The 11,121-nt window shown below is 41.8% G+C and overlaps 2 protein-coding genes across 4 annotated transcripts; one reads left to right on the top strand and one right to left on the bottom strand.

The window, feature by feature from the left end:
- Positions 1 to 773: 773 nt before the first annotated feature.
- Positions 774 to 8,411, bottom strand: LOC135941988 (serine/threonine-protein kinase SIK3-like). Of its 3 annotated transcripts, XM_065487839.1 has the most exons (18): positions 8,301 to 8,411; positions 7,983 to 8,227; positions 6,925 to 7,105; positions 6,707 to 6,868; positions 6,525 to 6,649; positions 6,351 to 6,474; positions 6,050 to 6,291; positions 5,823 to 5,994; positions 5,650 to 5,765; positions 5,464 to 5,592; positions 4,752 to 4,926; positions 4,580 to 4,692; positions 4,392 to 4,531; positions 4,186 to 4,316; positions 3,822 to 3,977; positions 3,520 to 3,725; positions 3,216 to 3,465; positions 774 to 2,413 (listed from the first exon to the last, which is right to left on the bottom strand). In XM_065487839.1, exons 2-18 carry the CDS (start codon positions 8,139 to 8,141, stop codon positions 1,608 to 1,610), a joined length of 3,387 nt encoding a protein of 1,128 aa, XP_065343911.1. In that variant the 5' UTR covers positions 8,142 to 8,227; positions 8,301 to 8,411; the 3' UTR covers positions 774 to 1,607. The 3 variants fall into 3 exon arrangements, with proteins under 3 accessions (XP_065343911.1, XP_065343912.1, XP_065343913.1); XM_065487840.1 differs by lacking the exon at positions 8,301 to 8,411 and having other exon boundaries at positions 3,526 to 3,725; positions 7,983 to 8,283; XM_065487841.1 differs by lacking the exons at positions 3,822 to 3,977; positions 8,301 to 8,411 and having other exon boundaries at positions 7,983 to 8,283.
- LOC135941989 (pseudouridylate synthase TRUB2, mitochondrial) lies at positions 8,404 to 10,537 on the top strand. The gene is made up of 6 exons (XM_065487842.1): positions 8,404 to 8,533; positions 9,203 to 9,368; positions 9,430 to 9,645; positions 9,702 to 9,921; positions 9,981 to 10,117; positions 10,173 to 10,537. The coding sequence occupies exons 2-6, from the start codon at positions 9,245 to 9,247 to the stop codon at positions 10,463 to 10,465; spliced, it is 990 nt and encodes a 329-aa protein (XP_065343914.1). The 5' UTR covers positions 8,404 to 8,533; positions 9,203 to 9,244; the 3' UTR covers positions 10,466 to 10,537.
- The last annotated feature ends 584 nt before the right edge of the window (positions 10,538 to 11,121 follow it).

The following is an 11,121-nucleotide window of genomic DNA, read 5'->3' as shown; positions in this document are numbered from 1 at the left end:
GGGAAACTCTTCGTAGTGAAATAAAAATAAAATTTCAAGTAAAGCGACTGTCCTCACCATTTAAAAGCATGCCGACTTTTCTCAAAAATATACAGTGCTACTCTTACAATTAGGTAAATTTTGGCTTTAACTGAATCCTAAGCGATCAATTCATATTTTATTGACAAGGATTTTCCAGGTTTTTGCCATTAATCAATCCTCTTTAAATGTTTCGAAGTGAGAAAAACATCTCAAGGGTTTTTACGCTTTCATGATTTTTAATAATATCCCAGAATGACTCTTAAACTCTGATCTGTATTTATGGAACTAGTTTTGACCAGGCAAAAAATAAATGTTGTTAACCGACCTGAAGATTTATTGTTTATCCAAAAATATAAAAACAAATTAGTTATTTTGTCTAACCACGTAAAGTGAAAAATTTTATCAAATGAAACACGACACAATTTTCCTTTACTTTCGAGTTTGATTAAAAAGCATTTTTAACAGCTAAAGTAATTTCTGTGAACCATAGTTAAGTTTTTTCATACTTTTCACCACCAAGAGAATGATCAAGGTGAAATTCCACGATTCGTACTCATTACTATATTGCGTCGTCCAGAAACTGATGAATTAACTAAACACTAACGCCCTTGCAATAATCATTAAATAAAGTATTTTTGTTATAAGAAAAATATATAAAATATTGAATTTCTTTACTAGATTTCAAATTTATTTATACTGAAGTTTTTTCGACGAAACTTCAAAGGTTAGGAGCAAAAAATAACACACGGAAATGCAGTGTTTAAGTTAAAAATATATTTGGAATTGTGCATAAAAGTTTACAAAATGTAGCTAGCGTACATTTCATTCACATCTCTCTGACACTCAACTGCCTTGTAAAACGTCCCCTGCACTGAAGCATAAACAATAAAGTATAAAAATATTTTTTGATTAGAGTTGAACAAACAAGAGGAAAATATTAACAAAAACAAAACCAATCACTATCGTTGAGAATTGATAGAGGAATGTGTGTGTGTGTGTGTGTGTGTGTGTGTGGCAGAGGTTAATTGATAAGTGATATAAAAAAGGGTTGTTAAAACTCCAAAATGATTTTGGAAGAAGTCAAGAATTTAGAAGTATTTGCAAGCCTACTTAGTAGTTGACTAGAGCTCTTAAAAAACTCATTTACCGGCAAATGAGGCCTCAAAGATAATCTTAACATGAAAAAAATGTGGAATTAGATGCTCAATCAATTCTTTTGTTGTTATGCGAATCTCGTCAAAAGATTCAAAGATTGGCACCTACAAATTGCAAAATGCCCCTTGATAAATGCACTGATAACGGAAACAATGCACGAACAACGCAAACTCTGAATTAATGAATCTAGGCAACACAATACAGGCTGGATTGTCCAGCCATCTGGAATGAATAAGGATCACTAGTGTATCACCATTCACAAATTGCACAAACATTGAAAGTAAAACATCAAATCACATCGGCGGCAGCAGCACTGAATTTTTCCCAGCAAAACTAGAGAATGGTTGGTATCATACAAAAAGCGCAGCGCTTGGTTGGAATGCTCTCGAAAAACAGCCAAATTTACACGAAAAATCCTCTGCGGCCACGGTTCAAACCCTGATGCAGGCAAACAGTTCGTGGCACAGCTGGTTGTACTCCAGTTGGTCACCAGAAATGCGCCTGACGCGCAGTCCCCTGCTCTCGGCGCCGGCAGACACGGTGAGCTCGACCTGCACGCCGCCCGGCCCCTGCAGCGCCAGGCCGCAGCGGTCAGGTGTCTCGCCCACCACGGAACCCCTGGCCACCAGTTGCTCGCGGATGCCCTGCAGGATGTCGTTGACGCACGTCTGAGACCACGCCTCTGACAGGGTCACCTCGAACGAACCAGAGGAGGTCTTCTGCAGCTCCACCATGGGATGAAGGTCGTCGCTGTCTGTGTGGCGCAGACCGGCCGGCGAGTTTGGCGGCGGGAAGCTGTGCCGCTCAGCCTTGGCGAACACCTCCTGCCGATGCCGCTGCTTGCAGTTGTTGTTGTTGGAGCTGTCGCTGTTGCTCACCACCACCGCGGGCTGCACCTTGCCAATGCCGCGCGTGATTGACGGACGTAGCGGGTCACAAGAGCCTAGCACCGATGGTAAAATGCTGGCGAACTCGCAGAAGCCAACCGCCTCGGGCGTGCTCTGCTCGCTGCCGGCGATCGTCTCGCCCAACTCGTCCGTGATTGAAATCTGCGGGTTGCACAGCACCTTGTTTTCCGGCCGAGAGCCCAGAAACAGCGAAGGTGAGTGCTCCATGGCGTCTTCGTTGATGCAGCTCAGCCCAGGCGGTGGTGGCGAACTTCGATGGTGTTGTGGGCTTGAACAAAGCGCGACCACTCGCGGTGACAGGATCGTGACACTCGGGTCTTCGGGAATGCCTGCAAAATTGCCAGTTTCAATATTTTGGTCAGTGTTGCCAATTTCACGTCGAAAATATTTAATCAAACATTCCGAAACTTAAAATATGCGACAACTTATATGCCATAAATTTTGTTGACAAGATAAAAGTACATCTTTTATAAAATTAATTAGCCCGGAAATTAAGTGAGAATATTAAAAATATACAAAGCTCACTCAGAACTAACCCTCGTGGGGAATTTATGATCTTATAGGGAACGTCAAAGCTGTCCCATCAATAGATTTATCGTCGCATTATAACAAGTGTTTGTTATTAGCAGTGTGGTTCCAATTGTTGTTATTGTTGGAAGAAAGTGTATATCAGCTAAATTGAGCAAAAACTGTATTTTTTATCAACTTTTAAGTTTTGGGCCATTTTCTTTAAATTTAAAAAAATCGCTTAGATCGGTAATTGAAAAATTTCCATCACTGTACACATCAGGAAAGACTACACAAATTCAATGGTTTTGAAAAAAACTATAACATCAAATTAATCCTAAACGTTTCCTTCTTAGTTAACATCACGATGGGCTACAAACTATTCACAACTTGACAGAAAATAAAAATCTCAAGATGTTCCTTGCAAATTAAAGGCTTCAAATCACGCGGATATCCTTTGAATTTGGTCACCTGCCAGCTGTAATTCAAAGTCAGGTGAGAGAGAAGCAGCTGTTCCAGCGAATCCAACACGAAAGAGCAAATTTAATAAAAATAGCCACTTAGTCCTGTGCCAAAAAATCTAGCAGCTTTTTACGGAATAGCGATTAAAATATAATCAATTACCTGGTGATGCTCCCCTTGGCTGTTGTTGCTGTTGCAGCTGAAGGCGCTGCAGAGTCTGGGTGATATAGGCGTTACTGTCTGAAGACTGGTTGTAAGCATGGTGAGAAGGCGAGGTAGGGACTGAGGCACCAGGGGACGGCGAGGACGGCGACAGCAAAGGGGGCGAACTCAAAGCCATTTGGGCAATGTGTCTCGAGTGGAGCAGTTGCAGCTCGGCTAGGCTCTGCGAGTCGGCAAGGCCGCTATTTTTCTGGCGTGTGAGAGTTTTCGTGAGTGGAGCGGATTGGCTTTGAATGAGGTGAACCTTTACTTGTAGTTGATGACACTCGAGCTGCAAAGCTTTCACACTAGCGTCCAAGCCGGGCTGGGGACTGCACGAGGAGGTCCCGGGACTGGGGGTGGCGCGGTGGTACTGCAAGCTCGAGGCGCAACCCTCGCTGGCTCTCCGTACGGGGCTGTAGCGCTCAAGGGGAAGGTGCAGGGTGTTGACCTCTTTGAAGCTCTCTCGGCCTAACAGAGTAGCGTTACACTAGGGTCGCTCGAGAGGGAAGGGGAGGGAAAAATTTCGAGCACGAAAACAACTACTGACAGAGGCTTGATACGTACGGTTGGCTTCCTGGACAGTCGCAAGGCCGCTCCACTTGGTCCGGGGGAACGACTTAACTCGGGTTGCGGGGATTTGAGGGGGCAGCATTGTGTTGGGCACAGTGTACTGTCTTTTCATGCGTGCCTCGACTTCCATAATCACTTCTCTACTTATCTCTGGTGGGATGATGCAAAACAAAAGCGTAACAATCATGCGGATCAAGCAAAATAAGTCAAAAAATGAAAGTAAAGTAAATCAAATACGACAATGAAAAATAAATTGGTGCGATAAGGTAGATAATATCTACGCTAATAAAAGGTGCATGCGGATTTACAATAGGTTGCTTCTATTGGACGCTCAACTCAGTTATGAAACAAATGTTACCTGGTGGCCGCTCCGCCACAGTCGACAACCCTGTCCTGCGTACCCTACTCTTCCGCTGCGACTCTTGCGAATCTTCATCTAAAGGAATGTTCACAGTATGCCTCTTGGAATTGCCTCGAACTTGCAAGTAGCTAACAAAGACAATGAATTTAATTAGAAAAGGAGATTGCTTAAATATTTTAAGATTTGTTTAGGTGAATAAGTACCGGGCAACTGCATACAAATCAGGGGAGTCGTCGCCAGAGCCAATTGGCCCTTGCATATCACTTGGTTCGCCTTGAGCACCATTGTGGGCTGGCAGCGGCTGAGACCTTTGCGCAACGGTCGGACTCCCTGGTTGCAAGGGCTAACACAGAGATTAACTAAATTTAAAAACAGTTAAAAGGATAATTACATGGGGCAACTGCTCTTGACTGCCAGGCTGACTCCACGCTCCTTCTACTTGTCGTTGGAAGAAAATTTGCAAGTTGGCTCCACCGTCAGACGCACGACGACCAAAGTTACCGACTAAAAAAACGGATTAGCAAAACAAGAAATGTCAATAAAGAGGGAAGGCCTCCACTCACATGCTCCCATCACGGACGGTGGCTTTAGTAGGTGCTGATCTTTGATACTGAAGTTCTGCGGCGACTGATTTTGCACTAATGGAAGATTTTGAGGCAGATTGGTGTTGGGCAACATGCTTAACGTGGGTGGGCAGATATTTTCCATTCCTCCTAGTTTCAAATGCGCCTCCAGAACCTGAAACGACATCATTCCCGTAAGTTTAGTAAATTAAAAAATAATAACTGAATAGTGGGGATAAATCTCTGTTGTAATAAAACGAAATCATCTCAACCGTATCACAATTTCCAACGAATAACTAATAGAAATGATTTTTTACACAATTTTCCCTCACAGTTTTTCATAGCTGATTTTATGTTTTAATTAACAAGATATTTCCAGTTTAATTCAAACTAATAAGTATTATTTTTTAAAATGAATGAAAAACTATCGGAAAAGTAGTTCAAAAGCTAAATGAGGAACAAATTTAAAAAAAATCAAATTTTAAGTGTTTCAAAAAGGGTTATAACCGGAAAACATATTAAGGCAGTATTTTTGTCAACTGCACACCCTCTCATCAAACCCTGACTGCGATTTAATTTTGATTAAACCAGTTTTCCTGAACATTTGACGGTACCATTTTTAAAGGAATTATATTAAACGGCCTATGTAGGACACATGAAAATGATTTTTTCCAGCTGAAGAAAGAATAATTCAATATGGCAATTTGCTTACATGCTCGTGAGCAGTGTCGCCAGGACCGACAGTGTGTCTCCGCACGGCAAGGTATTTGTCGCCATGATTGACACTTTGAGTTTGAATGTTGGCGATGTTTGCTGGATCAGCCTCGGCGATGTCTGTGAACTGGAAAGCAAGCAAACAATAACTCATACTAATTTCCCAACAGCCATTGTGCAATACCTTTTCTAACAGTTGCGAGTCGTTTAGTAACAAAGAAGTAGGTATTTGAGGCATAGAAACCAACGGAGATCCTCCCGAACTGTCGTCTTCACTTGCTGGGCTTCGATCGACGACTCCTACAATTTAATCAGTTTTTATCACTCCCAAAAAGGCAAGTGAAATTAACGATTTACCTGTGGTAATACTGGCTTTCCGTTGCGGCTGAGGCTGGGGAGAAATGGCAGCCGACAATGAAGACAAGGAAGTTTGCTGGCGCATCAAGAGCTGGTGTTGCTGTCTGTCTAGCTTGTCCACGAGCAAGTGGTATATGGCACTAATATGATCAAAGTTCTTTTGTTTCACGCTCTGCAACATTTTTTGTAATTAAAAAATTCCTTAAAATATCGAAGGCTTCGCTCACTTGGATTATGAGGTCGGACGTAAGCCCTGGAAGTTGAAGCATGTGTTCAATAACTAACGAGTTGAGAGGCTTTTGGCATTCGTCAACAGCCATCTGCCAAGCCCATTCTGTAGTGAGTAAAAGTCTATCTCTCCAAGGATCAGGGCCGCCCTGAACCATCCATTTATGTTCTAGTATTTGAGGGATGCTCAGTCTTCTTTCAGGGTCCACTGACAGCATATTCAGAATGAGGAGTTCGCAGTCTGCGTGGAAAAAATTGGATTGTAAAATCGATAAACGACGGGTGATTGATCAAACTTACCACTGGACATAAAATAAGGTATCCGAACTTTGCCGTCGATCACCCTTGCCTTGAGATTTTGCAAAGTGTCTCCGTCAAAAGGAAGTGCTCCGCATACCAAAACGTACAAAACAACTCCCAAACTCTGCGAAGGGGAATTTTATTTTTAAATTCATTAAGTGATTTTGGCAGTACCCAAATATCTGCTTTCGGCCCGTTGTACTGTTTCCCCTCAAACAACTCTGGAGCAGCGTAAGGTGGACTGCCGCACCAAGTCGTCAACATCTGACCAGGATGGAAGTGGTTGCTGAACCCAAAGTCTGTGGGATATGAGACTTAGAGGATGCCTCACGCTTTGAGAAGGAGGAAAAGATTACCAGCTAATTTGATGTCATTATTTTTGTCGAGCAGCAAGTTTTCCGCTTTCAAGTCTCGATGCACAACGTGGTTTTCGTGAAGGTAGTGAACGGCGGCTACGATTTGGTGGAAAATCCTCCGCGCTTCTGGCTCAGCCATTTTGCCGTGGTTTACCAAAAAATCTGGAAGAAGGACAAATTAGGTCTCACTGGTTTATTTCAAGAGAGGGGCTCCGTACCGAAAATCTCTCCCCCGCTGGCGTACTCGGTAACCAGATAAATCATTTTCTCTGTCTCCATCACTTGGTACAAGCGAATAATGTGTGGGTGCCGCAACTTGCTCATGATTTGGATCTCCCTGAATATCTTCTTCAAATTTTCTTCGTCCAGCTTGGTTTTGTCGATTATTTTAATGGCAACCTGCAGGAAAACAACACACTGCTCAATCTCAACAAACAAGCAGCGTGAAAAAAAAGAAAAACTTTTGCTGCGACGCCGTTTCCACCTGCCTGCTGTCCACATTTCAAAGCGCGTTATCAGTCAGCCGTGTCACACTAAATTTATGCACGTATGTGCATTGCCCCTGCTCGGCTGTTTCACAAGAAGCCAAATGTTGTTCCAAGAAAAATACTCGTGCAAATATTTGATTTTCCACGCAGAGTGTGTTGGCAGAAATGCGAAAGTAGTGTGCTGCTTGTATTAACTTAAGCTTTGCACGAATTTCAACTGGGGGCAATTAATATTAATGCCATCTCGGACGGGGGTTATATAATTGCGCAAAGATGTTATATTGGGTTTAAAAAAAACATGACATTATTATTTTACAGCTGCACAGCATGCCATGTAACGTTTCGCAGCTGATCGCGATAATGCCGCCGCGATAATATTTTAGCGAGAGGTCAGTGATTGTCGAAATAAACTGTCTGATAATGTATATGTATTTTACTACGCCAGACAGTGCGGGATTGCTGGAGAAAACCGCCGAGGCCTACATTTGAATGGGCGAGTGCAAGAGCACCGACCCAGGAGGAGAGCTGCGCGAATCAAGTGGTGGTCATCCAATAAATTCAAATCTGGTGACAGCTGCTGTGCTGCGCGCAAATAAATTAATAAATCCTCGCGGCAAAACAAATAAAGAACATGCATATTAATTAAGAGCCGAGGCTCGGCCCTGAGTGTGTTCCAGGGAGGTGATTATCCTTGCCGGAACGACGAAAAAATTAACTAGCGGGTGCGTAACAAGGGAGGCTCGGGTGTCCCGAAACGCCCAACACGTCGGACGGCCTGCGGTACGTACTTTGGTGTTGGTAACGACATGCGTTGCGAGTTTCACCACGGCGAAGTTGCCCTTGCCGATGGTCTTCTCCAGCTCGTAGTAGCCGACCCGGACCAACCTGTCGACCGAGTGGCCGGAATCGGCCGCTGCAGCCCTCACGCAGGCCGAGCCAGATGCCATTTTCCACCGAGCGCTGGTTCCTAGCCCTGCTGTATCATTCTTCAAGGCGATCGCGGTGTCTCCGTTCTCCGTCCGTAACTGTACAACTGCTGGAGACTACTTTTTTAATGCTGGCTCCACCGCTGCAGAGCTGATATTTACAGCACTAGCACTACTTACGGAAGGCTCATCGAGAGCACCTATTGATGATTAGCCGAACTATCTCCAAGGTGGACACAGCGACAACTCTCGAGCAAAATTCACTACTGCTGCTACGGTTGGCACCACTGCCTTTTGTTGTGATTGTGATTAGCGCTGAATGGAAAACATGTGGACGGGAGCAAATTGGAGATTGGAGTTGATTTCTTGCGAGAATTTGTGACGGGAAGACGAAAAATTCAAAACTAAAGAAGGTGGAGTAATTGTATGTCCCTAAAAGAAATTTTGATTCAGAAGTGCAACAATGTCAACGTCAACGTTGCGTTTATGTATCATAATATTAAGCGCTGTTAATTCTCTGTTGAAAATTTGTTAAATTTGATTTTTATTCAATTTTCAATTAGAAGCAAGGTCCTCTTTTGACTATGTATTATTCCACTATAATATTTTGATAATTTTCATTTAATTCATTTTATCAATCAACTTGAGCATGAATGTTATTTTGCAACACAAGCACACAAATCCGTAGAGGCATAATATTTATTTCGCACCTCATAAATTAGTCAAACCTTTCTGCAAATACATAGGATGATGAAGGTTGAAGGGAACCCTGCATCCCTTAATATGTAATCGCACCAAGTTCATGAAGAGTTTATATTTAAAATTATTATTTTATTTTTATGAAAGAATATTGCCAAAAATAAGTTAACAAATTCCCCGATTTGCACCTACATAATTTTCTTGTGAATAGTATAAAAAATTATAAACTCTAAACATGTTACTTTGTTTGACATATATATTTTTGCCTTTTAATTAGAAGTTTATGATGCACTGATTCAAAAATTTTCTTAATTTTCAGATAGCTTTTTACTAGTATTTAAGCACTGCAATATTTCTAATACCAAAATTGTTATCTATTTCAGGATTTTGCTGATTTCTTGAGGTACGAAGCTGAATATTTTAAAATGAAACTTACCCGAGATGCAAGCTTGGTTTGGAAACATCTGACGGGTATCGTGTGTCTGTACAAGCCACCAAGAAAGTCAGTTGCAGTAGTCAAACACACAATAAAAAGTCACTTATGCAGAGGTATGTGAATAAGAAATGAATGGATTAAGACCAGCACCATAAAATAATATTCACATTACAGATCTAAATCAAATGAAGGTCCGGCCTCCTACTCCATATATTATGATTGAAAGTGAGCTAAAGGATGTACCTGCGGAAAAGACTAAGTCTAAAAGCGTAATCAAAGTCATCCCAAGCTACGCGGACAACGTTCTTGTCACTGGACCTCGCTATGTTACTGAAGAAATAAGGGGCCGGATGGTTCATGAACTCGGTTACAGGTCTTCTGGACTCTTGCGTCAGTTTAAAAATATAATTAAATCCTCCTGAAATAATTTTGAATCTTCCACGCAGTACTGGGCATTAACGGAGGGTGCAACGAAGTGAAAAACAAGACCTTCCACCAGTTAGTTCGATGTTATCAAGTGGGTGTGCGGCTTGGCCTGGAAACCGATTCTGGATGGTTTGATGAAGGAAGAGGAAAAGCCAAGGCCAGTTTCAAGCATGTGCCTCCACATGCAGTTACAACAGTTTTAGCATCAATGCAAGCCGCGCATACAAAATGTGCTTTTGAGTATAATTTCTTAAAATAAGACAATATTTTTGTTACTCCTATATATATTTTAATCATAGTTTGGCTGGAGTTCTGCCAGACAGCCAGGAAGCCTATGAATTGGCGTTGCAGGGAGCCATCAAACCAAAAACCACAGGGGGCTGTGTAATTTACAGCGCCCGTCTCTTGGACTTCAGACTTCCGGATTTTACTATAGGTTTGTTTTTCAAGTGTTTTTTCCTATTTCATGCCTGATTTTTTACCCTGCTTAGAATTGCACACCCTGAATGAGACTGAAGACTACTTTTTATCCATGGTTGAATTGCTAGGGATAAAACTCCGCAGCGCCGCAACTACTACTTCAATAAAGTGTGTGCAAATCGGGAACTTTGGCGTCGAGCATGCCCTCAGCAGCGCTGATTGGGACCTGCAGCATATCCTGAAAAATATGAAGCTGTGTAGTAAACTGGTGAAGGAAAACAGTGACATTGTGCCCAATCTAGACGAGGAAAGGCTTGACGTGACTGGGAGGAATATTTACCAAGATAAAGCAGCCAATAATTAGTTTGTGGAGCATTAATTTATGAAATTAGCTGTCTTATAACCAATAAAAATATACCTTTAATGGTTTTTTAAAATATGATTTCAAAGTGGAACAATTTTTCCCTTAACCTGGAATAATCCGTTATAAGTTGGGAGAGAACTTTATTTTTCCAGTGAAACTCTATCTAGAATTAAAATTGCATTTCCTGCACTCGGAAACCTGTTTTATGTTTGGCTCGTATAAAAAACCTTTTAGCCACACTTAAATGAGAAATGACAAAATTAATGGTTGAGAAAATCAGCAATAAATGATATCTATACTAATTTAGTTTGTGTTTATGGTTGAGATAAAATTGCTGCAGGGCTTGATTGGTCACTTGCTGGAGCCATTGTATAAAAATAATATTTAATATAAGTAACTTTCCAGTCCCCCTCTGCTCAGAAATAATTCAAGCACGACTGGCTTTGAGAAAAATATCGTGTGAATTACCAGAAAAACCACAGCTATTATAGTTGAGGCGCAGGCTAAATAGAATATTTACCGCTCTCTGCACCAGTTTTAAGGCCTTTAATTCAAGGGCTCCTAGCCTACGAGAAATTTTCACACTTACTCCGCAAAAGCAAATTGCTGTAAAAGTGTAGCTCTGAAGTCAATATATATTATTTCGATATGTTACA

This window comes from Cloeon dipterum, chromosome 4 (assembly GCF_949628265.1).
Source record: "Cloeon dipterum chromosome 4, ieCloDipt1.1, whole genome shotgun sequence".
NCBI lineage: Eukaryota > Metazoa > Arthropoda > Insecta > Ephemeroptera > Baetidae > Cloeon > Cloeon dipterum.
This window is presented reverse-complemented; position numbering and strand designations above follow the sequence as displayed.